The 25,493-nt window shown below is 36.7% G+C and overlaps 1 protein-coding gene across 1 annotated transcript in view; it reads left to right on the forward strand.

Annotated features, from left to right (window-relative positions):
- MSH2 (mutS homolog 2) overlaps positions 1–25,493 on the forward strand; it is a 72,640-nt gene that overhangs the window by 38,089 nt on the left and 9,058 nt on the right. Inside the window, exons 8-11 of the mRNA XM_082852348.1 lie at positions 5,291–5,400; positions 19,868–19,991; positions 21,446–21,596; positions 23,991–24,088. Of these exons, the coding sequence (XP_082708474.1) occupies positions 5,291–5,400; positions 19,868–19,991; positions 21,446–21,596; positions 23,991–24,088 (483 nt within the window). The remainder of the gene's footprint in view (positions 1–5,290; positions 5,401–19,867; positions 19,992–21,445; positions 21,597–23,990; positions 24,089–25,493) is intronic.

Consider the following 25,493-nt stretch of genomic DNA (forward strand, 5'->3'; position numbering starts at 1 on the left):
ATGCCCTCCAGGTCCATTCATGTTGTTGTAAACGGCAGTATTTCCTTTTTTTTTTTAATGGCTGAATAATATTCCATTTTGTGTGTGTGTGTGTGTGTGTGTGTGTGTCTGTGTGTGTGCGCACACGCCACATTTTCTTTATCCCTTTATCCATCGATGGATACTTATGTTGTTTCCATATCTTGGCTATTGTAAAGAATGCTGCTATGAACATGGGAGGTGCAGATACCTTTTCCGATTAGTGTTTTGGGTTTCTTTGGTTATATTCCCAGGAGTGGAATTTCTGGATCATATGGCAGTTCTATTTTTGATTTTTTGAGGATCCTCCATACACAGTTTTCCATAGTGGCTGTACCAGTTTACAGTCCCACCAAGAGTGCTCAAGTGTTCCCTTTTCTCTACATCCTCACCAGCATTTGTTCTCTTGTCTTTTTGATGATGACCATTCTAACAGGCATGAAGTGTTATCTCATTGTGGTTTTGATTTGCATTTCCCTAATGTTAAGCATCTCTTCATGTACCTGTTGGCCATTCATATATCTTCTTTAGAAAAATGTCTATTCATGTCTTTTGTCCGTTTTTAAATTGGATTAATTGGGGTTTTTTTGCTATTGAGTTGTGTTGTTAGTTTTTTATCTATTTTGGATATTAGTGCCTTATCAGATAAATGTTTGTTTGCAAATACTTTCTCCCCTTCCATAGGTTGGCTTTTCACTTTGTTAATTGTTTGTTTTGCTGTGCAGAAGCTTTTTGGTTTGATGTAGTCCCACTCGTTTATTATTAATTTTATTACTTGTGCTTTGGGTATTATATCCAAAAAATTATTGCCAAGACCCATGTCAAGGAGCTTCTCCCCCATGTTTTCTTTTTTCTAAAAAAAATACTTATTTATTTATTTATTGGCTGTGTTGGGTCTTAGTTGTGTCATGCAGCACCTTCGCTGTGGCATGTGGGATCTTTCATTGCCGTGCATGGGTTCTTTGTTGTGGCACGTGGGCTCTAGAGTGCACAGGCTTTAGTTGCCCTGCGGCATGTGGGATCTTAGTTCCCCCACCAGGGATCGAACCCACGTCGCCTGCATTGGAAGGTGGATTCTTAACTACTGGACCACCAGGGAAGTCTCTCCCCCATGTTTTCTTCTAGGAGTTTCATGTTTTCAGGTCTTAACAAATTTAAGTATTTAATCCATTTCAAGTTAATTTTTTGTAAGTGGTGCAAGATAAGGGTCTAGTTTCATTCTTTTACATGTGAATATCCAATCTTCCCAGCACTGTTTATTGAAGAAGTGTCTTTTCTCCATTGAATATTCAGCAGCATTCTCAAAAATGAAATCTTCAGCGAGTTATAAATGAATCTTTAGGGGCTGACAATGAATCTAGAGTTCTTAGTGAAATTATTGAATTTGATTGCTTAGATACTCCCCATTTTGATGCATTTAAGGAGTTAACAGGGACTTCCTTAGCAGTCCATTGGTTAAGACTCTGTGCTTCCACTGCAGGTTCAATCCGTAGTCAGGGTGCTAAGATCCTGCATGCCAGGGCCAAAAAATAAAAATTATTAAAAAAAAAAAAAAGCAGCAGCAGCTAACAGTTATTTCCCAGTGTGATCTTTTGTATTTTTCCTAGGTGACTGTTGCATGTATCAGAACTAATGACCAGTGATTGGTTGCTTCATAAGCCCCTTGCTCCCTTCATAATGTCATTCATTCAGCATAGAGTTATCCACTGCCTGCTTTGCGCCAGGCATTGTTCTGGGAACTACAATGGTAGATATGACGGATAAGGTCCCTCTTCTTATGGAGGTTCAGTAACAGTGGAAGGGTAGAGAGAGATAAATAAATGAGCAAGAATTTCAAAGAGTAGTAAGTACAACAAAGAAAGCATAATACTTTGATGTGACAGAGTGACTTGACTGGGCCAGGAAGGTGCTGGACATGGTGGTCAAGGATGGCCTCTCTATGGAATTGCTGTCTCAGGTGAATCTCAAATGATGACAGAGAGCTCACTGTTAAGATCTAGGGGAGGCTAGTGGGGCCAGCTAGTATAAGTACCTATAGCTTGACTTGTTGAAGGAGTGAAGGGAAGCTAGGGTTGTCAAGCATAGCGATAGAGAAAAAGGGCGCGCTTGTTAGGAGGTGAGGCCAGAGAGGTGAGGCCTATCCAAGGTTCTTAACATTTTTCATGCTGTGGACCCTTTTGGCTTCTAATAAAGTCTGTGAACCACGTGTCAGAATAGTGTTTTTAAATGCGTAAAATAAAACACATAGAGTTAAATAGGAAGCCAATTATATTGAAATACACTTATCAAAATATAAAAGAAATTCTTGAGAAATAAGTCCTTTTTATTAATGCATCAAATAACATGATCTGAGGGAAGTTCGAACTTCTTTAATTTTGAGCTAATGAGTTTAAATGTTAAAGTTATCTCCAAAAAACTATAATATGATATGAAAATATATCTGGAATTTTAACTGATGACAAAGACACAAGTACTGATGATACTACAGTGGTTTATTACTTACATTAACAATGGAAGAAAATGCTTGATTCCAGTTAGAGGTTAGAGAAAATGAAGATGGGATTTACTTCTCTTCTTTGTTTATGTACTACGTTGAATTCAAGGATCTATGGACCTTTGTTTAAGACCCTGGGATAGATCATGTAAGGCTTTTTAGGTTGTGGTAACTAGTGGAAGATGGAGTTTATCAAAACCCAATGGTGATGCTCGCTTTGGCAGCACATACACTAAAATTGTAACGATACAGAGAAGGTTAGCATGGCCGCTGCGCAAGGATGACATGCAAATTCGTGAAGCGTTCCATATTTTTAGGTAATAGTGTTATTAAGATTTTATTTTAGTTTCTGTACTTCTGTAATTGAAAACAATCGTACTGAAAAGTATGTTATTTTGTTACTAGAAATAAACCAAAAATGATTTTTAAAAAAACAACAACCCAATGGTGCCCATCAATTGATGAATGAATAAATAAAATGTGGCATATCCATACAATGGAATATTGTTCCTCAGTCAAAAGTAATGAAGTACTGATGCATGATACAACATGGATGAACCTTGAAAACATTATGCTGAGTGAAAAAAAGCCGTCACAGTATAATGTGATCCATTTATATGAAAAGACCAGAATAGGCAAATTTATAGATTCAGAAGGTGGATTAGTGATTGCCTAGGCTTGGAGGAATGGCAGGAGGTTGGAAGGAAATTGTAAGTTACTGCTAATGGGTACAGGGCTCCTTGTTTCTTTTGAGGGCAGTGACAGAGTTTGAAAATTGATTGTGGTGATGGTTGCACAAATCTGTGAATATACTAAAAACCATTGAATCATACACTTTAAAATGGAGAATTGTTTGGTATATGATTTATATCTCAATAGAGCTGTTATTTTTAATTAAAACCATAACCAATTGGGGGAAAAAAAACCCAGTTGGAAATTGCCAACTGGGGTTCAGTACAAATTACAAGTAGGGGAAGGAATTCAAGATGCTAGTGAAGGCTTTGCATGATATGGAACAAGTGAGCAGAGGAAGGGACTTTAACTCTGAGAAGAGCTGCAGCAAGGTGTGAGGGGCTAGAGGACATGTTCTGAAGTTTATACAGGTACTTCTGTAATAATACTACTTGTGTTTTCTTGGAAAACCTTACCTTCTTCAAAGTCATGTGCTAGAAAACAGAACTTACAGAAAAAAATAGAGATAAGGTAGACCTCAAAATATGAAAAATTTTAAGTGATTAATAACAAAAGCATTAACCTTTAATAAAAACAATAGCCTGCGTAAATCTCCGTTGCATTTGTAGCCAGCATCAAATGACACTTTGCAGCTTTAAAGTCTGGGGCTCATTTCCTCCTTCGAGATGCCCTTTGAGGGCATTTGCTTCAAATGTCAGTTTCAACAAAGTTAAAAATCTGAACTGGGTATATAGAATTCAGTTGAATAAAAAATTTCTTTTTAAACAGTGGCAAATGTTTTTGTACTCTTCATCTATACTCAGCCTTTCCACATACCTTAACATAGTGGAAAGTATAATGGTCATTAAGCCAGCTATTCTGAGGTCTTTGTATGTTGCTAAGCTTACTCTTAATTGTGTGAAGGCTTTCCCTTGATCTCTTCAAGACATTAATGGGCTGGGGAAAAAATCATTCGTGAACCAGTGCCACCACCATGTTTTGCTGCCATCATTCCCCTCTTTACCAATAGCATATGAGCTAATTCAGAATAAAGAACCAGGCATTGTAGCACAACAGACATTATGTAGGCAAAGTTGTTTATAGACTGTCTAATGTTTCACACATATGTACTATTTTCTAAATATGTCTAGATGCTGTTGTGATTAATAATAAAATATCAATTCTCTCAATAGTTTTACTGATTGCCATCATAACGTTTTCATCATTTTCTCAATCAAGAGCTACCAATACGTCTGGAAAATGTTGGGAATTGTTGCTTTGGAGTGAAATGCAGTATGGTAGAGATTACTTGCAGCATTCTCCTAAGGGAATTTATTGGAGATCAGAAGAAAATCCTTGTGTTATAACCAATAATAATGCGTGGTAACTATTGCTGAGCTTCTGTTGTGTCAACTACTGTATATATACTAAGCATAGTTGTCTTATTTATTCATCTTCTAGGTAGCTGTTGTTATTACTCCCATTGTAATAGACAAGGAAAAGGAGGCTCCAGATCACAGAGCCTAGATACCAGAGCAGGGATTGGCTTCCAGGTCTCTCTACTCATGCCTTTCACACTATAGACCCTGTTGCTTCACTTACTTCTCCTCACATAATTCCCCAGCATGTGCTCTTGAACAGCATCAAGCGAAGTTCCATTTACTTGTGGCTTGATTTAACCTCTGTTAATTGGAGCACTGTATTATTAATGGAAATTAGGGATTTATAAGGTAAGTTAGATATTTTATTTTAATGACTTCAACTTTGGGTTATTAAATCTAAAAAGAAACGCTATTCATTTGGTTGTAATTAATGTCACGTTTCTGCATCTATAGTACCTCTTCTGAAGGCGATTAACAGACATGCAGGGCAGGCAGTGTTTTATTAGTAGGAAACTTTGAGTGCCAGATCATCTCCCTTATTATATAAGTACTAAACACATTTGAATTAAGATACCTGAGTGAGTAGTAACTTCAGAGATCTGCTACACAGTTTGTGCTTTTGGGATCAAAGGCTGCTCATTATTGCAAATTTTCATGATTTGTAGTTTTGTATTTTTAATATAGGACCTATTTATTTATTTATTTACTTTTTGCTTTCTTTTAGGAAAACATCAGGCATTGTTGTTGGCAGTTTTTGTGACTCCTCTTATTGATCTTCGTTCTGATTTCTCGAAGTTTCAGGAAATGATAGAAACAACTTTAGATATGGATCAGGTATGCAATATACTCTTTAAAACAAGCGGCAGAATAGTTTTGAAAAGCAAAGGCACATCAGAAAACTTTCCAGGTTTCTCTTTTTAATATTTAATTTCGGCACTTTTCTAAGGCACCTTTGAGACAGTGGATGTAAGATTAAGTGATGGGAAAAGGTTTTTAAACTTTTTTTTTTTTTTTTTTTTTGCGGTACGCGGGCCTCACACTGTTGTGGCCTCTCCCGTTGTGGAGCACAGGCTCCGGATGCGCAGGCCCAGCGGCCATGGCTCACGGGCCCAGCCGCTCCGCGGCATGTGGGATCTTCCCAGACCGGGGTACGAACCCGTGTCCCCTGCATCGGCAGGCGGACTCTCAACCACTGTGCCACCAGGGAAGCCCTAAACTTTTTTTTAATAACAATCATTTCAGTGGACGAAAATTAAGAAAGATTAACAGAGGAAGTGAATGTTGGGCATAAGTGGCCTGGTTAAAGGAAATTTCATAAATAAAAGATTTCACATGTGCAAGCTGAGTTTTGTTTTAATTCCAAGAAAGAAGGAAAGTTATAGTCACTGGAAAAGGGAAAGGTATAGAGGTAAACATAGAACGTAAGAGAAGTCAGCTTCTCTTGTTTTTTTTTCCACGTAGAGAAGGTCTTTGGGGGAGGAGGTTAGAGTATGGATGTATCTCCTGAGTGGTTGTATACTAAAAAGTTAACCATGACTCTAAATACTAATACTTTGAAATTTTTTACACTAACTTTCCTGTTAAATATAATCATGCAGGAAATATGTGCTTACATTATTCTTAATAAAGAATAGATTCTTTGCATTCTTCTTGATAACTGGATTAAGTGGAGTTAACATTTGCCATATATGATGTTGATTTATTTTGTTTTTACTGGATCATTAACTGAGATTTAAAGAAATTAAACCTCGTTTACTCTGTGCTCTTTGGATTTTAGAAGCACACGTGTGTGTGTGTGTGTGTGTGTATAAATGCTCTTTTCTGGTAATTTGTCAGTGATAGGGCAATCTTTTCCATTTACTTGTAGGTTAAACAGTCAGAAAACTTGCATCATTCATCTTTTGTTTAGGAAAACTTGTGTTTTAGCTCTTGTTTCCTCTGTAATGTTGCTGTTAGTGGAATGGTTTTAGGTGCCCAACTTTTAGATCATTGGGAGCCCAGCAATCTGTTTTAACAAGCCCACCAGGTGATTCTGATACATGATTAAGTTTGAGACCCACAATATTAAGGCATGGAGATAGCAACTTAGAAGTTTCTAATAAAGCTGGCCACAAAGGTCAAAATCAACTGCAGCATTTCATCAGAGCTTTGCCTGGCCTCGGGGTTCCTTCAAGTGTGTAAATAGGTGTAATGACATGGAAAAGTTCAATTCTTGCTTTCCCACCTCGATTTTAGTTAGAGTTTTTGTTGACCATCAAGAGCTACACATTTACTTGCTTTCATTTAAAGGAATGTTTACAAATATCCAACTCTGCCCAGTCACAGGTAAGGCCACATCCTCACCTGTTGGGAAGGAGGGGGCAGCAGTATCCAGATGTTTAAAATCTTTGGATTTTAGAAGCACATGAATGTGTGTGAGTGCGTGTGTTTGTGTGTGTGTGTCGTCTGTGTGTGTGTAGGTATAAATGCTTCTTTTCTGGTAATATTTTGTCAGTGATAGGGCAGTCTTTTTCATTTACTTGTAAGTTAGTGTGCTTGTGGGTAGTTTTCCAGAAAGAGATTTAAAATACCAGGATATAAATTTTTAAACTGTTTTTCTTTATTTAGTGCATTTCTACTTATAAATGGAACATGTAGTATTAGAACAAGTGAAACAAAATGATGGAAAGAAATACAGAGTCAAAAATGACCGTCCTTGATTTTTCTCCTTCCCTCTTTTCAGATGAACAATGTTAACAGCCTGGTGTGCTTTCTTCAGCTCCATTGTATTATCCTTATTGTGGGTTAAGATTTTTACTTTGCTCTGAAATACTTGACACATATCTGTTAAACTAGAATTTGCTGTGACTGTAAAATAGTAGTCAGTGTTCACTCTTGAATGACGCTATGGGATTAGAGCGTTATAAGATTTTATAAATGTCTGGGAAGAGTGGATTGCGAAGGTAAGCAGTGCAATAATTGGTTGGATATAGACTGCAAAAGAAGAGGTCATTTGTCCTCATTTCATTGCTGTCACTTTAGATACGACAAGCCTCAGTTTTTAAATCTGAAAGTAGAATATTAAGTAGTTAACTTTGTAGGGGAAGAAAACTTTTCTTCTCCTTTCTTAGGTTCATTGTTTGGGGGACTGGTAATTAAACTGACCCCCCAAAAAAAATTAGCAAGAGAACAGACTTGGAGTTCACAGAAAAATGTGACTCAAGGAAGCTGTTAGAATTTGGGGATATTAGGGGAAGGGGAGTGGGAGAAAAGGCACTTATTGTAAAACAAATGGCTTTTAGGAAAGATAAATGAGCTCTTTGGAGAACAGATGGAAGATATGATAGTTTTGACTTCCCTGGTAGTGAAACTCCCTGGGAAAGGACTTAAGGACAATTGAGTTCTTTGGGGAGGCTCTGCTTTTAGGGAGATAAGAGAGTTCAGAAACAAAGTCTACTCTCATGCTTTCACCTCAATATAATTTTTATGCCACAGTGACATGTTGTGGACCCCTTCAACATTAAGTACTGTGCCAGTAAGATGTGAGTTATGGGTTTGCTTTTTTAAAATTTTCTGAGTAGATTATTTGTGGTTAAACTTAATATCAGTTAGGACTCTATTTTTGCAGGTAATCTAAACTCTCAATATACCTTGGCTCATGAAATTTTAAGTCTAGAGATACGGTAGGCTTTATTTAGAGTCGCTTTATTCAGCAGCTCTGTGAGGCCATCCAAAGGACCTAATTTCTTGATCTCTTCTATTTTTTTATGATTTAAATTTTGACCTAGGGCTGGTTCCTCTTTTGGCTCTAGGATGGCTACCTACCAGTAGCAGTTCATGCCATATTGCAAGAAAGAGTCCTGAAGTTTGCCTTGATGGGACTATTTAAGCAATGATTGTGGCCAGAGAAATAGGATGGGATGTTTGGCCTAAGATACAAGGGGTAGGTTATTTGTCTAGTTGGAGATACACAAAGTAAGAGCACTACTGGGAAGGGAGAAGGAGGGAAATAACTGTTGTAAGACCACCAGGAGTGTCTCCTAAGATTCTGTCTTTATTCTCAGTTACAAACTTTTAAACTTAGCTCAGGTTATGAGATGAATTCAAACCTTCACTGTCATTGTAGATATTTGTAGTGAATTTAGGTATTTCAGTTACGTGACTCAGAACCACTTTGAGAAAACCTCAAGAGGATATCAATCATTTCATGTATGATTTCATATTTTCTACCTGTGCACTTAGGAATTCATGTGATGAGAGGAGCAGTCATTTATATGAGTGGTTGGGTTAATTTTTGTTTTTTCCTAGGCTTAGCTTTTTATATAAATGCGTTGGGTGTTTTTTGTGGCTGCTTTCCATAAATCTTATAGAAAGGTTTTTTTTTTTTTTTTTTTTGTGGTATGCGGGCCTCTCACTGCTGTGGCCTCTCCCATTGTGGAGCACAGGCTCAGCGGCCATGGCTCATGGGCCCAGCCGCTCCGCGGCATGTGGGATCTTCCTGGACCAGGGCACGAACCTGTGTCCCTTGCATCGGTAGGCGGACTCTCAACCACTGCGCCACCAGGGAAGCCCCGGGTTTTCCATTTTTGAAGTAAATGTAGAGCAAAACTACCCCAAGACGGGGTTCAAAAAAAACAATGATTTTTCACAAAAATGCAAACAATATTTGTTTATTGGGTGATTCAGTGAGATGTATTAAATTTTTAAACCTTTCTGTATGTATTTGGACCATTTTATCTTTGAATCTTAGTTTTTACATACACTTATTACTGATAATTCATCTACTATTGGAAAAGTAATGACTTTAGATAAATTTTTATTGAAAATACTGGGACAGAAGAAATTGAAATAGTTTTTAAAAAACCACAATTAAATAATCCTCATACAACTATATCATTATTGTATAAGTATATGTAAGTTATAAAGATACTTTATAACTTTAAATTAACTATAACTTTAAATTAAATATAAATACTTTAAAGTTTTTGTACTCGGAAACGAAAAAGAAATACAAAACACGGAAGTATTCATATTCTTCCATCTAGAATTAACTGTCAAAATGTTGGCATTTTTTCTTATTGTTGTCCTATAAAAAACAAAACACTGTTTTTGTAAAACTGATACCTATATAAAATAGCATTCACACAATGCAGAAAGGTAGAGAGATGGTAGTTAAAAATATCCTCCACATCTACCACCCAGAAATAACTGTTACTAACATTTAGTCTTTTCTCAAGTATGGGCAGTATTGAAGGTTTAGAGGACAGATGTTGAAATTTTGTGTTTTAGTCCCTTACAATAAAGTATTGTCCCACTCAAAATCCTAGTAGTGCCTCCATTGAGACACAGCTAATGGTACAGCTAATGGTCTTTTTATGGTTATGTACAGACAGATGCATAGATAGAGAAATGAGCTTATACTATAGACATAACTTCTAATTTTAAGAGGGTCCAACCTAATGGTTTTCAGTGTAACAGAAAAAAAAAATTATGGGAGGGAATTGTTGAACTTCAGATGAATAATTTTTTACCATAAGAGAGGGAAAATAATCTAAAACATAGGTTAAAGAAACTTACATTAGGAAAAATATGAGGAGATTGGAGATTTCTTTGAAGGACATATTTCAATTTTGGAGTATTAATTACCTGCTCTGAAAGTTGAGCAGTTAACCACTCTTGTATGTGCTTCTGTAGAACTCCCTTCATACCTCTTGGTATTTATTAATAGTTATATTTTTACACTGGCCAGGGCTAAAATACGCACAACATGTCTGTAGCCTTAATTCCAATTTCCAGGCTGTTTAATGTTCATGTTTATATGTAAATGGATTCAGTGCTTACCATGTCCTTTTACCATGGCTTCTTCATTCCTGGCCTTAAAATGCTTGATTCCACTTTTATTTGGCTAGATCTGTTTTTCAGGTGTTTTGGGTTTTTTAAAAAGAAAGGTTGATGGATATTATAGTCCTTGAATTATTTCATGCTTGATAAGCATATCTGTCTTTTAGCTTTATTCTCGAGCAAATCTTTATTATTATAGTTACAGCTTTCCTAAACTTTAATGGTGATGCACCACTATCTTCTGACATTCAGTGTCAATGAAATGTCTGTTATCAACTTTGATTTACTACCGCCCTGTCCTCCCACCCGCCTCCCCATCCCCGCATTCCAGGTAATCTTCTCTGCCTGGATGCCTGAAGAATTCTTCGTTCCTGTTCCCTTTCCTTCACCCCTTTATCTTTCCCCACTTTCACCTTCCCCCTTTCCTCTGTCTGGCCCCCTCTGGGCCTTGACCTCTTTTTCTTTCCTTCTTTCTTCCCACCCCTTTTCCTTCCTTTCCCCTTCTTTCTATCCACATTCTTTCTCCTGTTAATTTCTCCGTCCACTTTCCTCCTTTTTGAGGTATTTAAAGGTTTAAAATTTTGATTATAAATTACTTGTCATACTAATATAATCAACATTTATATGCACACTATAAAGTCCTGTTTGCATACATCCCTCCACAGAATTACATGCTATCCTGAAATTGGTGTTTATTATAATTTTCATGCATTTCATTAATGTTAATATTTTCATCATATCATTAATATGTGCTATTGGTTATTTCTAAACTTTATAAATAATATTGTCTTAAGTATTTTGATTAAAATTGCATTTAATTTAATGATTAACTTAGGGGAGAATCAACATCATTACAACATTGAGTCTTTTTTAAAATTAATTAGTTAATTAATTAATTTAACATCTTTATTGGAGTATAATTGCTTTACAATGGTGTGTTAGTTTCTGCTTTATAACAAAGTGGATCAGCTGTACGTATACATATATCCCCATATCTTCTCCCTCTTAGCATTGAGTCTTTCCATCCATAAATATATTTTTCCTTTTTTTTTCTTCCCAATGATTACATTTTTTGGAGGGAAATTTACATAAAATTAACCAATTTAAAGCATGTTATTCATTGGTATTTAGTACATTTACACTGTTGTGCAACCACTACCAGTTAGTTCTAAAATATTTTCATTATCACCAAAAGAAAACCCATACCCATTAGCAGTTACTTACTTTTCCCAGTTTCCCTAGATGCTGGCAACCACCAATTACTTTTCATCTCTATGGACTTGACAATTCTTGACATTTTTTATAAATGGAATCATACAATATGTGACCTTTTGTGACTGGCTTCTTTTATGACTCAATAATATTCCATTATATGTATATACTACATTTTGTTTATCTAGTCACTTGTTGATGGACTTAAAGGTTGTTTCTACTTTTTGGCTATTATGAATAGTACTGCTTTGAACAGTCATGTACAAGTATTTGTTCAGTTCTTTTAGGTATATACCTAGGAGTGAAATTGCTGAGTCATATGGTAATTTTATGTTTAACTTTTTGAGGAATCACTACACTGTTTTCCATAGTCCCGGCACCATTTATCATTCCCACCAGCAATATATGAGGATTCCAGTTTCTTCACATTCTTGCTAATACTTGTTATTTTCTGTGGTTTTTGTTTGTTTTGTTTTGTTGTTTTAATAGCCATCCTAGTTGGTATGAAGTTGTATTTGATTGTGGTTTTGAATTGCATTTCCCTGGTGTCTAATGATAAGTATCTTTTCATGTATTTGTTGATCATTTTATTTTATTTTTAAATTTTATTGATTGATTTTTGGCTGCGTTGGGTTTTCGTTGCTGTGCCCGTGTTTTCTCTAGTTGCGGTGAGGGGGGCTACTCTTCGTTGTGGTGCATGGGCTTCTTATTGCTGTGGCTTCTCTTGTTGTGGAGCATGGGCTCTAGGCGCGTGGGCTTCAGTAGTTGCAGCACGTGGGCTTCAGTAGTTGCAACATGCGGGCTCAGTAGTTGTGGTTCGCAGGCTCTACAGCACAGGCTCAGTAGTTGTGGCGCACGGGCTAAGTTGCTCCGCGGCATGTGGGATCTTCCCAGACCAGGGCTGGACCCCGTGTCCCCTGCATTGGCAGGCGGATTCTTAACCACTGCGCCACCAGGGAAGTCCTTGTTGATCATTTTGTATCTTTGGAGAAATGTCTCTTCAGATCCTTTGCTCATTTTTATTTTTTTATTTTTATTTATTTATTTTTTTGCGGTACGCGGGCCTCTCACTCTGGGGCCCCTCCCGTTGCGGAGCACAGGCTCCGGACGCGCAGGCTCAGCGGCCATGGCTCACGGGCCCAGCCGCTCCGAGGCACGTGGGATCCTCCCGGACCCGGGCACGAACCCGCGTGCCCTGCATCAGCAGGCGGACTCTCAACCACTGCGCCACCAGCGAAGCCCTGCTCATTTTTAAATTGTGTTGTCTTTCTGTTGTTGAGTTGTAAGTGTTCTATTTATATTCTGAATATATTTCTAGTAGATATATATTGCTGAGTTTTCCAATTGCTAAAAGTTGTTTATAGTGATTGCTTATTATTTTTAAAAGGACTGCTGTATTTGCAGATAGATTTCCTGTTTATTTTTAATATAATTTGTTTGTGCCTCCCTTGACACTTCTTCCTTTCCATAGTTTGTCTGTTTTTTAGAGAATCAACTTGTCTAAATCAACCTTTAAAATCCTCTTTTGTATCTTTGGGGTTTTTTTTTTTCCATTAATTTCCATTCTTACATATATATTTCATCTAATTTTGGTCTCTTTTCAGCCTCTTTAGTTGAGCATTCACTACTTTTCCAGCCTTTTCTTTTTTAGTAAGCACTTAAGATTATACTTTCCTTTCATTGTGTTGTTTTAGCTGACTGAATCCTATACGTTTTGAGAGGTACAATTTCTTACTTAGTTTTAAGTCCTTTATTCCATTATCATTTATTTGTTCTTTGGTTTGTCATTTGTTTAGAAGTAAGTTTTTGTTTAGAAGTAAGTTTTTAAATTTCCAAGCTTGGTATGTGTCAGTGTCATAAAACTTCTCCATGTATGTGTGTATTATGAGTGCTCCCTAATTTTGGTTGCAGAGTTCTCTATATGTCCATTAGATAAAGCTTTAGTTGTTTTGTTCACATTGTCTGGATACTTGCTAATTTTAATCTGCTGAGTTACTGAGAGAAATGTGGATGTCTTCATAAATTCAGTACATTTTTGCTTCATATGTTTTCAAGGCACAGAGCTGTCATTTTGTGTGTGTGTGTGGGCAATTGAACCTTTATCATTCTTAGGGATATTTAAATAATAGTAATGCTATTATTATGTAATGCTTTTTGCCTCAGATTTATTTTGTCTGATCATAAGAAAGCAGTGCCAGAGTCCTTCTTTTTTGTTTTTTACATGGTATATCTTTTCCCATCCTTCGTGAGTTTTTTTGGTTTAGGTAAAAACTTATAGCTGGATTTTATTTATTTTAAAATTTAATTTGAGGACTTCCCTGGTGGCACAGTGGTTGAGAATCTGCCTGCCAGTGCGGGGGACATGGGTTCGAGCCCTGGTCCGGGAGGATCCCATGTGCCGTGGAGCAACTAAGCCCGTGTGCCATGACTGCTGAGCCTGCAGTCTAGAGCCCACGAGCCACAACTACTGAGCCCGTGTGCCACAACTACTGAAGCCCACATGCTGCAACAAGAGGGGCCACCGTGGTGAGATGCCTGTGCACCTCAGCAAGGAGTAGCCCCCGCTCGCTGCAACTGGAGGGGGCCCGTGGCAGCAACAAAGACCCAACACAGCCAAAAATAAATAAATAAATTTTTAAAAAATTAAAAAAAATTTAATTTGATAGGGACTTCTCTGGTGGTGCATTGGTTAGGAATCTGCCTGGTGGTGGGTTTAATCCCTGGTGTGGGAAGATCCCACATGCCATGGAGCAACTAGGCCCATGAGCTACAACTGCTGAAGCCCGCGTGCCTGGAGCCTGTGCTCTGCAACAAGAGAGGCCAGCGCAGTGAGAAGCCTGTGCATTGCATCGAAGAGTGGCTCAGCTCACCGCAACTAGAGAAAGCCTGCACGCAGCAACGAAGACCCATAGCAGCCAAAAAAAAAAAAAAAGTTTAATTTGATAATCTCTTTTTTTAAAGTGGCAATTTGGATTTATTTCTACCGAATTATTTTGTGATTCTTACCGTTCCTGGTTCCCCTTACCAGTTCTTTCTTAATTTTATGTTGATTGGGTTTTAAAAATTCCCATTTTCCCTCTTATGCTCCTCCTCTATCCTATCACACATGCACTGGTTTGAAGTTCTTCACAAATTTTTTAAAAAAATGTGTATACATAACTCATCAAAGTCAAAAGTGTTATCAGCATCTTCTTACGTCTCCCCCAGAATACTAGGACCTTAGAATACCTTAGATCAGATTATATTTCTTCGTTACTGGTTGATATTTTAGTCCTATCTTTTTTACCCCTTAGATTTCTCTATAGTCAGTGTTAAGATTTGCCCATCTGCTTACCATTTTCTTTGCTGTTCATTTCTTCTTCCTGGATATTCTTTAGGAGTTCCTTTATTGGTGGGGGGGAGTCTGTTAGTCAGATTTTGTTTGTTGGAAAATGTCTGCATTTCACCCTTGTTCTTTTTTTTATTGGGGTATAGTTGTTTTTACAATGTTGTGTTAGTTTCTACTGTACAGTGGAGTGAAGTAGAATTCCCTGTGCTATATAGCAGGTTCTTATTAGCTATCTGTTTTATACATATTAGTGTATGTATGTCAATCCCAATCTCCCAATTCATCCCACCCCCGAACCCCTGCTTGATGTCACCCTTGTTCTTGAAGGATATTTTATCTGAGTGTACAATTCCACATTGACAGCTACTTTTCCTTAGTACCTGTAAGATTGTGTTGCATTGTCTGCTGGCTTGCACTATTATTGTTTACAAGTTTTGATCCCAGATATTGGTTCCTTTTACTACACTGGGCCCAAAAGTGGATTTCTTTTTTATTTTTCCTATTTGGATTTGCTGTGTTTTCTTAATCAGAGAATTCATGTCTTTTATTAGTTATGGAAAATTATTAGTCATTATCTCTTTGACTATTGTGTTTACTCTTTTTTTCTAAAGTTATGATTAGACATGTGTCAGACTTTTGCATTCTTTTTCTGCCACGTGTCTGTGCTTCTCTCTTTGTGATTATTTCAGATGGTCTCATTCTTCAGCTCTAATATGTTGTTTAACAATCCCATTGGGTTTTTAAAAATAAATTTATTTTATTTATATTTATTTTTGGCTATGTTGGGTCTTCGTTGCTGCGCGTGGACTTTCTCTAGTTGTGGCGAGCAGGGGCTACTCTTCGTTGCGGTGCACAGGCTTCTCATTGTGGTGGCTTCTCTTGTTGCAGAGCACGGGCTCTAGGCGGGTGGGCTTCAGTAGTTGCAGCACGTGGGCTCAGTAGTTGTGGTGCAGGCTCTAGAGCACAGGCTCAGTAGTTGTGGCCCATGGGCTTAGTTGCTCCATGGCATGTGGGATGTTCCTGGGCCAGGGCTCGAACCCATATCCCCTACATTGGCAGGTGGATTCTTAACCACGGCCCCATCCGGGAATTGTTTTTTTTTTAATGATTATATTTTTCATTTATAGAGGTTGTTTGGTTCATTTCTAAGTCTGCCTAGTCTTTTTTTTTTTTTTAAGTAGTAGCTTGTTCTTTGCTCAGGTGTTCCATTCCCATTCTTAATATTCCATCTCGAAAATTTCTTGCATTTAAATCTGTTCCTTCTTTCTGCTGAGTCTTACCGTTTTTTTTTTTTTTTTGACTCTCTTACTCGTGATGGCTTGTTTCCTTGTCTGTTATGTATGTTTAGATTATGAATTCTCGTTTATCTGGGTTCCTTCTGTGCAAATCATACAGGCAAATCATATATCTCTCAGATAAAATTTGCTTTTGCCTTATACCCTACAAATGTAATTAACCCAATAACACATTTATTTCTCAGCCTGTAGCTTTCTACATTTGTTAGGGCAAAGATTTAGCTGTTGAAAAAGAAACCTCAAATAAATCGATAACAGTGGCTTAAACAGGAATAGGGGTTTCATTTTCTATCACGACAGTGTGGGCATAGCAGCACAGGGCTGGCAGGGCAGCCCCACTGTCTCTGCACCCTGTCTCCCCTTTACTTCTCTAGCATCCTTAGGGTGTTGCCTTCATCTTCAAGGTCCAGGATGGCTTACTACCTTATCTTTATTCCAGCCAATGGGAGAGGACTAAAGGGGAAGAGGAGGACACATTCTGGAAATGGTACACATCATTCCTGCTCACATTCTGTTGGTCAGAATTTAGTTACATGCCCACACCAGCTGCAAGCAAAGCTGGAAAATGTAGTCTTTGTTCTTAGTAGCTACGTGTCTCATGAAAAATTGTCGGTTCTGTCACTGTAGAAGGAGGGGATAATAGAAATGGCCATACCCAGCAGCCTTTTTCACTGCTGAGACATACAGCAGACATTTGAAATCCCAACTCCAGTGAAGGCAGGCTTTTATTTATTTATTTAAAATTAATTTTTATTGGAGTATAGTTGATTTCCAGTGTTGTGTTAGTTTCTGCTGTACAGCAAAGTGAATCAGTTATACATATACATATATCCACTCTTTGTTAGATTCTTTTCCCATATAGGTCATTACAGAGTACTGAGTAGAGTTTCCTGTGCTAGACAGTAGATTCTTATTAGTTATCTATTTTATATACAGTAAAGGCTGGCTTTTAGTCACACATTGTCAGAGAGGAGATTCTGCCCCCGCCTTCCCTTTTCCAGGGGCCCAGGCTGATAGAGGCACGTTTCCCTAATTGTTACCGTATCTCATGTTACCATATCTCATGAGGTAGGTTTTTAACATGGTCCCCAGCCTTGCTCTATGCTGGGGACTCTCCACTTTGCAGGAGCTCAGACATAGTTTTCCCTAACTCAACTATACACTTATTTGAAAAAGTGCTTATAATATTTTATCTAGTATTTCTAGGATAGTGGAGTTTTTGAAGATTTCTAGTATCTTCCATACTTACTTTCTCCTCTCTAATTACTTTAATCTCTTTCATGTGAATTCTCTCTGATTATATCAAGTCTTTTCTACTATGTCAGTACAGGTAATTTGATTCAACAGTATCTCTCCTCTTCTTTGTTATGTTGTATTTATTTGTATTTTAATGATATTGCTAGGATCTAACTTCCCTTCCTTATTCTTTTTATCTTGCTTCTTGATTTCATTATCCCGTTTTGGAGTTCTAAGCCTGGGTTTATTTTGTTCCATTTCCTTTGTGTAGTCTGGTGTAATGTGTGTGTGTGTTTCTGGAGCTAGGTGGGTGATAATCTGAAAGACAACTCGTAGAGGTCATTATGTTGTGTTTGTTAGAATACCTCAGTTCTAGGTTAGAACACTTAGTTGGGTGGTATATTTTCTTATCCATTGTTTGGGAGGAGTAAGGCATTAGTGAAGGATACTCCAGTTGGTGTGTGACCTAAGAGTGTTTACTAAGTTAGAGCTCAGTCATCACTTTCCCTTGCTTCACTGGGGTCTCCCAGCAGCATTTTCAGAATAGTATTCCCCCATCTGCGGAAGGAAACTGTAAGGGCACCCCTCAACTTTCTGCTCTCCAGGTTGGGATTATTAGTGAGATTTCTCAGGGTTTTGTTGACTCACCAGAGGATTTCTGGAAGGTGGGAGTGAGGATTTGAACTAAGCCTGGCTCAGCCTCACTTCTCTTTAAGTTTCATTGGAAGAAGGCAGTTCTGTAACACTGTCAATCCACCATTGTAGCATTATTTTTTTCCTTGGATTATCATAAGTCTTGGTCCTTGTTTCTAGATCATCTTCATTGTTTGTTTAAATAACTGTATAATATTCTAGTGATGTACGATTGTGCAAATATTGTGATGTTCTGTTATTTCCAGGTCTTGTTGTAACAGATAAATCTGTAGAGATTTTATTCATCCCTGTGTTGTTTGCTTCTGTTGCATTATTTCCTTAGATTGAATTCCCAGGAGTAGAATTGCTAGTCAGAGTATAACAAATATCTCTGAGTCTTGTCTCATATTGCTTTTTCTTTTTTAAAGGTTATAACAACTTAGATTCTCACCAGAAATGAATGAGTATACTAATTTCACTATAGCCTCATTAGTATTTGGTGATAGGGTTTTTCTTTTTCCTTAAAAAAAAATAGCTATAGGCTTCTCTGGTGGCACAGTGGTTGAGAGTCCGCCTGCCGATGCAGGGCACACAGGTTCGTGCCCCGGTCTGGGAAGATCCCACATGCCACGGAGCGGCTGGGCCCGTGAGCCGTGGCCTCTGAGCCTGCGTGTCCGGAGCCTGTGCTCCGCAACGGGAGAGGCCACAACAGTGAGAGGCTTGCGTACCGCCAAAAAAAAAAAAAAAAAAAAAAAGCTATAGAATAATATCTTAAGGTTGCTTAAATATTCATGTGTTTTATTATTATGGAGCTTTAGCAGTTTTCTGTGGCTTTAGTTTACTACTTATTTTCTCATCTATGAGTTGTGTGTTTTTATGCCTGCCCATTTAATGACTTGATGTTTTTCTCATACATGCAAACAAGTGCTGTTTTATAAAAGAAAATGTCAACCTTTACATTTTTATATTTTGCAAAGCTATTTTTACAAATCTTTTGCCTTTTAAAAAATTAGGTTTATTTGAAATGTTAAATTTTAGTGTATTATATAATTAAATCTTTTGTTGGTTTAAATTGAGAAAGTTATTTGATTAACGTTTTATTCTCTTTTTTTGCTAGCTTTCTGTATTGTGATTTTATTTCCCTATTGTGGTGTTCAATTTTGGTATGTGAAGAAGGTGTGCTCTGATTAAGTGAATAGTAATTGGGAAGAATTTATATCAATCTCACTTACTGAAGTTTTAAAAATCTTGTTTTAGAAAACTGACTCTTATATTTTTACATAAAATTAGGTCTTTTCAGTAGTTCTTAATGTCTATAAGGATAGGATTCATTCTTTTTAAAAAATATTCTTTCATAATTTGTCTGTTCAAGTTTTAGTCATTTTGTTTCAAAAAGGGATTTCAAGAGCTAACTTTTCGAGATTCCTAAGATGGATCCTTGATTTGGGCAAAAACTACACATTCTGTTACAGTCTTTAAATATTGCTTAGGGAAAAATATAAATAAAAATAATAAATACTGTTAGGGACAAAATTATCATCAGCACTATGTTTCATATGAATAATTTTTCTGTATCCAGTGATCTAAGCTCCTAATAAACAGAACTCTTTATATCTGTTAATATATAGAAACTCCTTATAGTGTGACTGAGTAACTTATGGATAGTGAATCATTTAACTCAAAACATTAGTGAATTTTAAATTAAGCAAAATACTTTCATGACTTCCATCTTTACCCATCATTGATAAAATTTAGCTACTCTTTGTTCTGTCTCCAGGTGGAAAACCATGAATTCCTTGTAAAACCTTCATTTGATCCTAACTTGAGTGAATTAAGAGAAATAATGGATGACTTAGAAAAGAAGATGCAGTCAACATTAATAAGTGCAGCTAGAGAACTAGGTAAGAATGGGTTCTTGGAAGTTTGAATAATTCTTTTGTCTACATAGTATCCATACTGGAGTCAGAATTGCTTTCCTAGAAGACACAATTGATCGTGCCACTTCGTTGTTTAAAGTGCCAGCCCCCTTTTCTGCTGAATAAAATTACAGTCCCATAAAGTCTGCCTACAGGGTTCTTTACATCTGGAGCCTGGCCTCCCCTTCAGATTCTTCTCTTACTAATTTCCCTATCCCACGTTCCTGCCAGACAAATCACCCTACATGCCCTTGCATCGTGTCTTTTAAATAAGACCTGTTTTAAATGTTACCTCCTCTATAAGCCTAATTCTACTAGGAATAGTTCATTGATTTGGCTTTGGGGTTCCCAAGCACGTCATTAATATCAACTTAAAAAAATTATTAGATTTAAATTCCCTGGATTATCAGTTCCCTAATTAGTCACACTGTTTTGTTCTCTTTTGCTCTGAATTTATAAACCTCTTTGTTCTGAGCATCTCTCACATGTATGTTGAACAAATAAATCTTAGCATAGTAGAAGACCCCTCAGAGCAGCAGTACTCTTGTATATGCCCATACCAACATATATAAAAATTTTTACAAATAGTTTCCTTGGAGAGTCCTTATATGAACTAGATCCTAGATTTAAGAATCTTTGCCTTGAAGGATATTGAAATTTACCCTCCTCATTTCATAGATCTCTCCATGTTCTCTCTATGTCTCTTTCCTCTCTGGTCAAGTGAGGTCTGTCTTTAGTTGTTTGCTGCTTCTAACATTCCATAGTCATGCTTTAGCAAATAAATTTGTAGACAGTATCTCTCTCTTCTGGTTTGGGGTCTAAAGATCACAATGATGAATGAGATTATGAGGACAGGACAAACATAAAAACTCAAAAATCTTAGGTGCATGAAGTCTAGCTGATTGGTCATTGCTTGTTTTGTGAAGCTTCCTACACTTAACACGAAGTATATGTCCTAGTTTTTCTAGGGCTTCATTGTCAGAGTCTCAAGTTTTTGTTTGGAAAGTATATTTGTTTTCTTTAATTATACTCTATATTAGTTCCAGAGAAATGCTTTGGTTAACTAAAGAACCCTCAGCAGAACTCCTCAAGGACAGTGACCATTTCTTATCTACCCTCATGCCCACAGCATCTTAGAACAGTGTGTGCTACCCACTGCTGGTGCTCTGCAGCCTTGGTTGGGTTTACCTAGAAAGGCCTCCACATCAGAAGCTAACATTAATAAGGGGGTTTAAGTATTTTCATGTAGTTTTTTGAGTGAAGTAAGTGAAGTAGGATGTGCATCTTTCCCAGTTGGATAATATTAATAATTTCCAGTATGCTGTCATGTAATAAAAGTGTATTTTTCACTATTTAGATTTAAGTGTTTTAAACACTTATATTGAAAATGGCTGTAGATATCTATGACATACTTTTTCTTTCTTTTCCTGATCATGAAGGCTTGGATCCTGGCAAACAGATTAAACTGGATTCCAACACACAATTTGGATATTATTTTCGTGTAACATGCAAGGAAGAAAAAGTCCTTCGTAATAATAAAAATTTCAGTACAGTAGATATCCAGAAAAATGGTGTTAAATTTACGAACAGGTTTGTAAGCCTATGTTAAATTAAGTCTTTACTAGTCCCATGAAACTATTCTCTGATGAAATGTGAATGTTCTATGGTAAGGAAGTTTTACCGTATTTATTGTTAATATAAGGCATAAGATAAGATTGAAGCTTTTTTTCCCTTACAAGAGGTTGGTCAGATATCCCAACACCACTTGTTAAGTAATTCATTTTTTCCTCATTGACTGAAATGGCACTTTGGGTCTATTTTTAAGATTATTCTTTCATGTATGTCTCTTACCATCCTTTTATCAGTATGAAATACATTGTATTACATTTATTTTATGTTTCCATATCTATTACAGTTAGTTCCCCTTCATATCTCTGTTAGTTATTTTCACATTTATTTTTTCTAAGAAAACTTTGTTATCCTTGATCATTAAATTCTTCTGGTATATCAGTTGGTTGTATCATTTAGTTTAGGGAGATGTCTACCAGCCTTAATAAGGCCATTCATTAGACTACAGCTTTTTTTTTTTAAAAAAAATGTGTTCCATGTTGTAAAAAATCTTACCAGTTTTTTTCTGCGTTTTCTCTTGCTGATGTTAGGAAGTTCCTGAGGCAGATTATTCATGGGTGAAAAAAGAATTATTTAAAAATAAATCTTCTGTGACTGGTAGAGTGAGGGCATTTATTCTTTCTCTTCTGTAATGTTCTAGAACTTATGGCCAGCCTTACTCCCACCCTCCTGAATATTCTTAGTATTTACAGCTAACTTTTGTATATATGATCCTCTTTCCATTTATTTAGTAAGTGTTTTGAGTGTCTGTTACATGTAGACATTATTCTAGGTGTTCAGACAACCTAGTAATGAAAACAGTCGGTCTGTTTAGTTTGTTTCTCATAACAGCTCTCTGAGATAAACAGGACAGGTTAAAGTTCTCTCACTTTTTAGATGGAGAAACTGAAACTCCAGTTCCCCAGGATTGGACAGCTAGTAACAATAGATACTCTAACCTGGATCTTCTGTTGCCAGATTTATTAGTTGCTGTTTCTCAATCACACTACATCCCTGATTCAAGAAATTTATATATGTTATAATTAACCAATGGGTGACTGGAAGATGATTATAACACCTCAAAAGTTCAGTCTTACCTAAGCCAAAATATATATAGAGGTTGAACTGACCACAGTGGTTCCAAAAGTTGTGAAAAATTCATTCGTTCATTCATTCATTGCTTGTTGTCAACAGATTGCTTGCTGTGGATCTGACTCTGAGATCATATAATTGTCCTTCTTAAAAACCTCCAGTGTCTGTCATCCAGAAAAATTTTAAATCTTTACTATAACCCGTACAATCTGATTCCTGCCCACCTCTTCTTTTCTCTCTGTCAGCTCTCCCCGTCACACAGCAGTCTCACTTTTATAATGTCTTTGCTTCTTTCTTTTCTTCCTTTAATTCTTTCCAGTTGCCTGTTTCATAGTCTTTTTTGTGCCAATGTACTGTTCTCAAGCTGTATATGCATGTTATGGCATTCGCTGGTTCCATCATGTTCACAGTTATTGCCTTGATTGACTAATACTGCCCTCCTTCTGATAAGTACTTCCACCTCTTTCTTGTATCCTCTGTGACCCCCTCATCTTGTCTTTTTGTTTTTAATTTCATTCCCTTCCTTTGATACCAGTGAATATTTTTTCTCTATTCTCATCTTCAGCAATTTTTATTTCAACCTTTAATTTTCATTTACTCTTCAAATTGCTCAGTAAAATTGTTTTCAAAACATTTACCTTACTTCGACAACTTTCAGTATCAAAGACCGTTTCCTACAGTAATGAGAGAAACTGTGTGTGGAGGTGTGTGTTATTTATTTTTTAATCGAAGTATAGCTGATTTACAATATTAGTTTCAGGAATACAGCATAGTGATTCAGTATTTTTATAGTTTATACTCCATTAAAAGTTATTATGAGATAATGGCTATAATTCCCTGTGCTGTACAATATATCCTTGTTGCCTTATCTATTTTATACATAGTAGTTTCTCTTAATCCTATATCCCTAATTTCCCCCTCTCCCCACTGGTAACCACTAGTTTGTTTTCTATATCTGTGTCTGTTTCTGTTTTGCTGTATACATTCGTTTTATTTTTTAGGTTCCATTTAAATATTTTAGAAAAGGTCACAGACCAGAATTTTACTCAAGGGAATAATTGTTATAGCAAGAATACTATTGGTGCCATTGGACCATTCCAAACAGCATAAATGTTACTACACTGAATTCCAGCCACATCCGCCCCTAATGAGTTGCCCATTTTCTACTGATATTTTGATTTTAATTGTTTTGATGCTTTATAGGATAATACTCTGGATATGTTTTATATAGTGCACATTATCTCCAGTAGATGTTTTAATATATACCATTATCTTGATTTGCAGTAAATTGACTTCTCTCAATGAAGAGTATACCAAAAATAAAACCGAATATGAGGAAGCCCAGGATGCCATTGTTAAAGAAATTGTCAATATTTCTTCAGGTAAATTTAATAGAACCAATACATTAAATGTTGAAGGTTTGTGGCAACCCTACCTTGTCAAATGATGGTTAGCATTTTTTAGCAATAAAGTATTTTTTAATTTAAGGTATATACTTTTTTTGTTATTGCTTATAGACTACAGTATAGTGTAAATGTAACTTTTATGTGCACTGTGAAACCAGAACATTTGTGTGTTGCTTTATTGTGATATTCCCTTTATTGCGGTGGTCTGGAACTGAACCTGCAATATCTCCAAGTTATACCTGTAGTAGTCTTGAAAAAAATGTTTAACCTGGGGCTTCCCCGGTGGTGCAGTGGTTGAGAGTCCGCCTGCCGATGCAGGGAACACGGGTTCGTGCCCCGGTCCGGGAAGATCCCACATGCCGCGGAGCGGCTGGGCCCGTGAGCCATGGCCGCTGATCCTGCGCGTCTGGAGCCTGTGCTCCGCAACAGTGAGAGGCCCGCGTACCACAAAAAAAAAGAAAAAAGAAAAAAAAATGTTTAACCTGAATAGTAACAAGAAGAAAAATAATTGGATAAATTTAGATTGTGGGACATACTTTTTAAGGCCTGCACTCTTTAAAAATGTCAGTGTCATGGAAGCAAAGAAGGAATGGGCAGGTTCTGTTCCAGATTAAAGGATACTTAAAGTGACAGAAGAGTCAAAGGCAGAGGATGATCCTTGATTGGATCCAGTACTAGGGGTTGGAATTGGGGACTAGCTATAAAGGACACTATTGGGACAAATTGGCAAAGTTTAATATGAGATAATATGATATTGGTGTCACATTTCTTGGGTGTGCATAGTGATTAAGTAGGAAGATGTCCTTGTTCTCAGGGTATGTGTGCTGGATTATTTAGGGGTAGTAAGTCATTTAAAAAGTATAAGCATGTATAATTCTGTAAATTGTTTTACTATTATGAATTTTTATAGTAAATCAGAAAGAAACATAAAACTTTTAAAGGGTTTTATTTGTGTTGAGATGAAAGAGATTTGTAAAGATTACATTTTTGCTTGGTGGTATCAGATTGCTGTAGCATGGTAATCTTCTAGTTTAATTATGTTCCTAGCCTAGATTGCATTTGTAAGGACCCTAAAAAACACTACATATATTCAAACTGGGAGTCTTCCCCCAAAATAATATTAACTAATATTCATTAAATACCTAGTAGGTTAAAGCTGCTAGATTTTAACATTTAAATTGAAGGTTTTGTATTTGGATTCACCTTGAATTTAAATGAAACCTTTTCTTGATCTAATATATACATTATAAACTATCTTTATTAAAAATGTAATAGATCATTTTTGTAATTTATCTTGCTCTTAAACCAGAAAAGGTGATGCTGTGAAGAGCCAGGTGTTGTGAGATACCAAATATAGACTCTTGATTAAGAGGCTTTTGGT

The sequence above is a fragment of the Leucopleurus acutus genome, assembly GCF_964270905.1.
Source record: "Leucopleurus acutus genome assembly, chromosome: 12".
Lineage (NCBI taxonomy): Eukaryota > Metazoa > Chordata > Mammalia > Artiodactyla > Delphinidae > Leucopleurus > Leucopleurus acutus.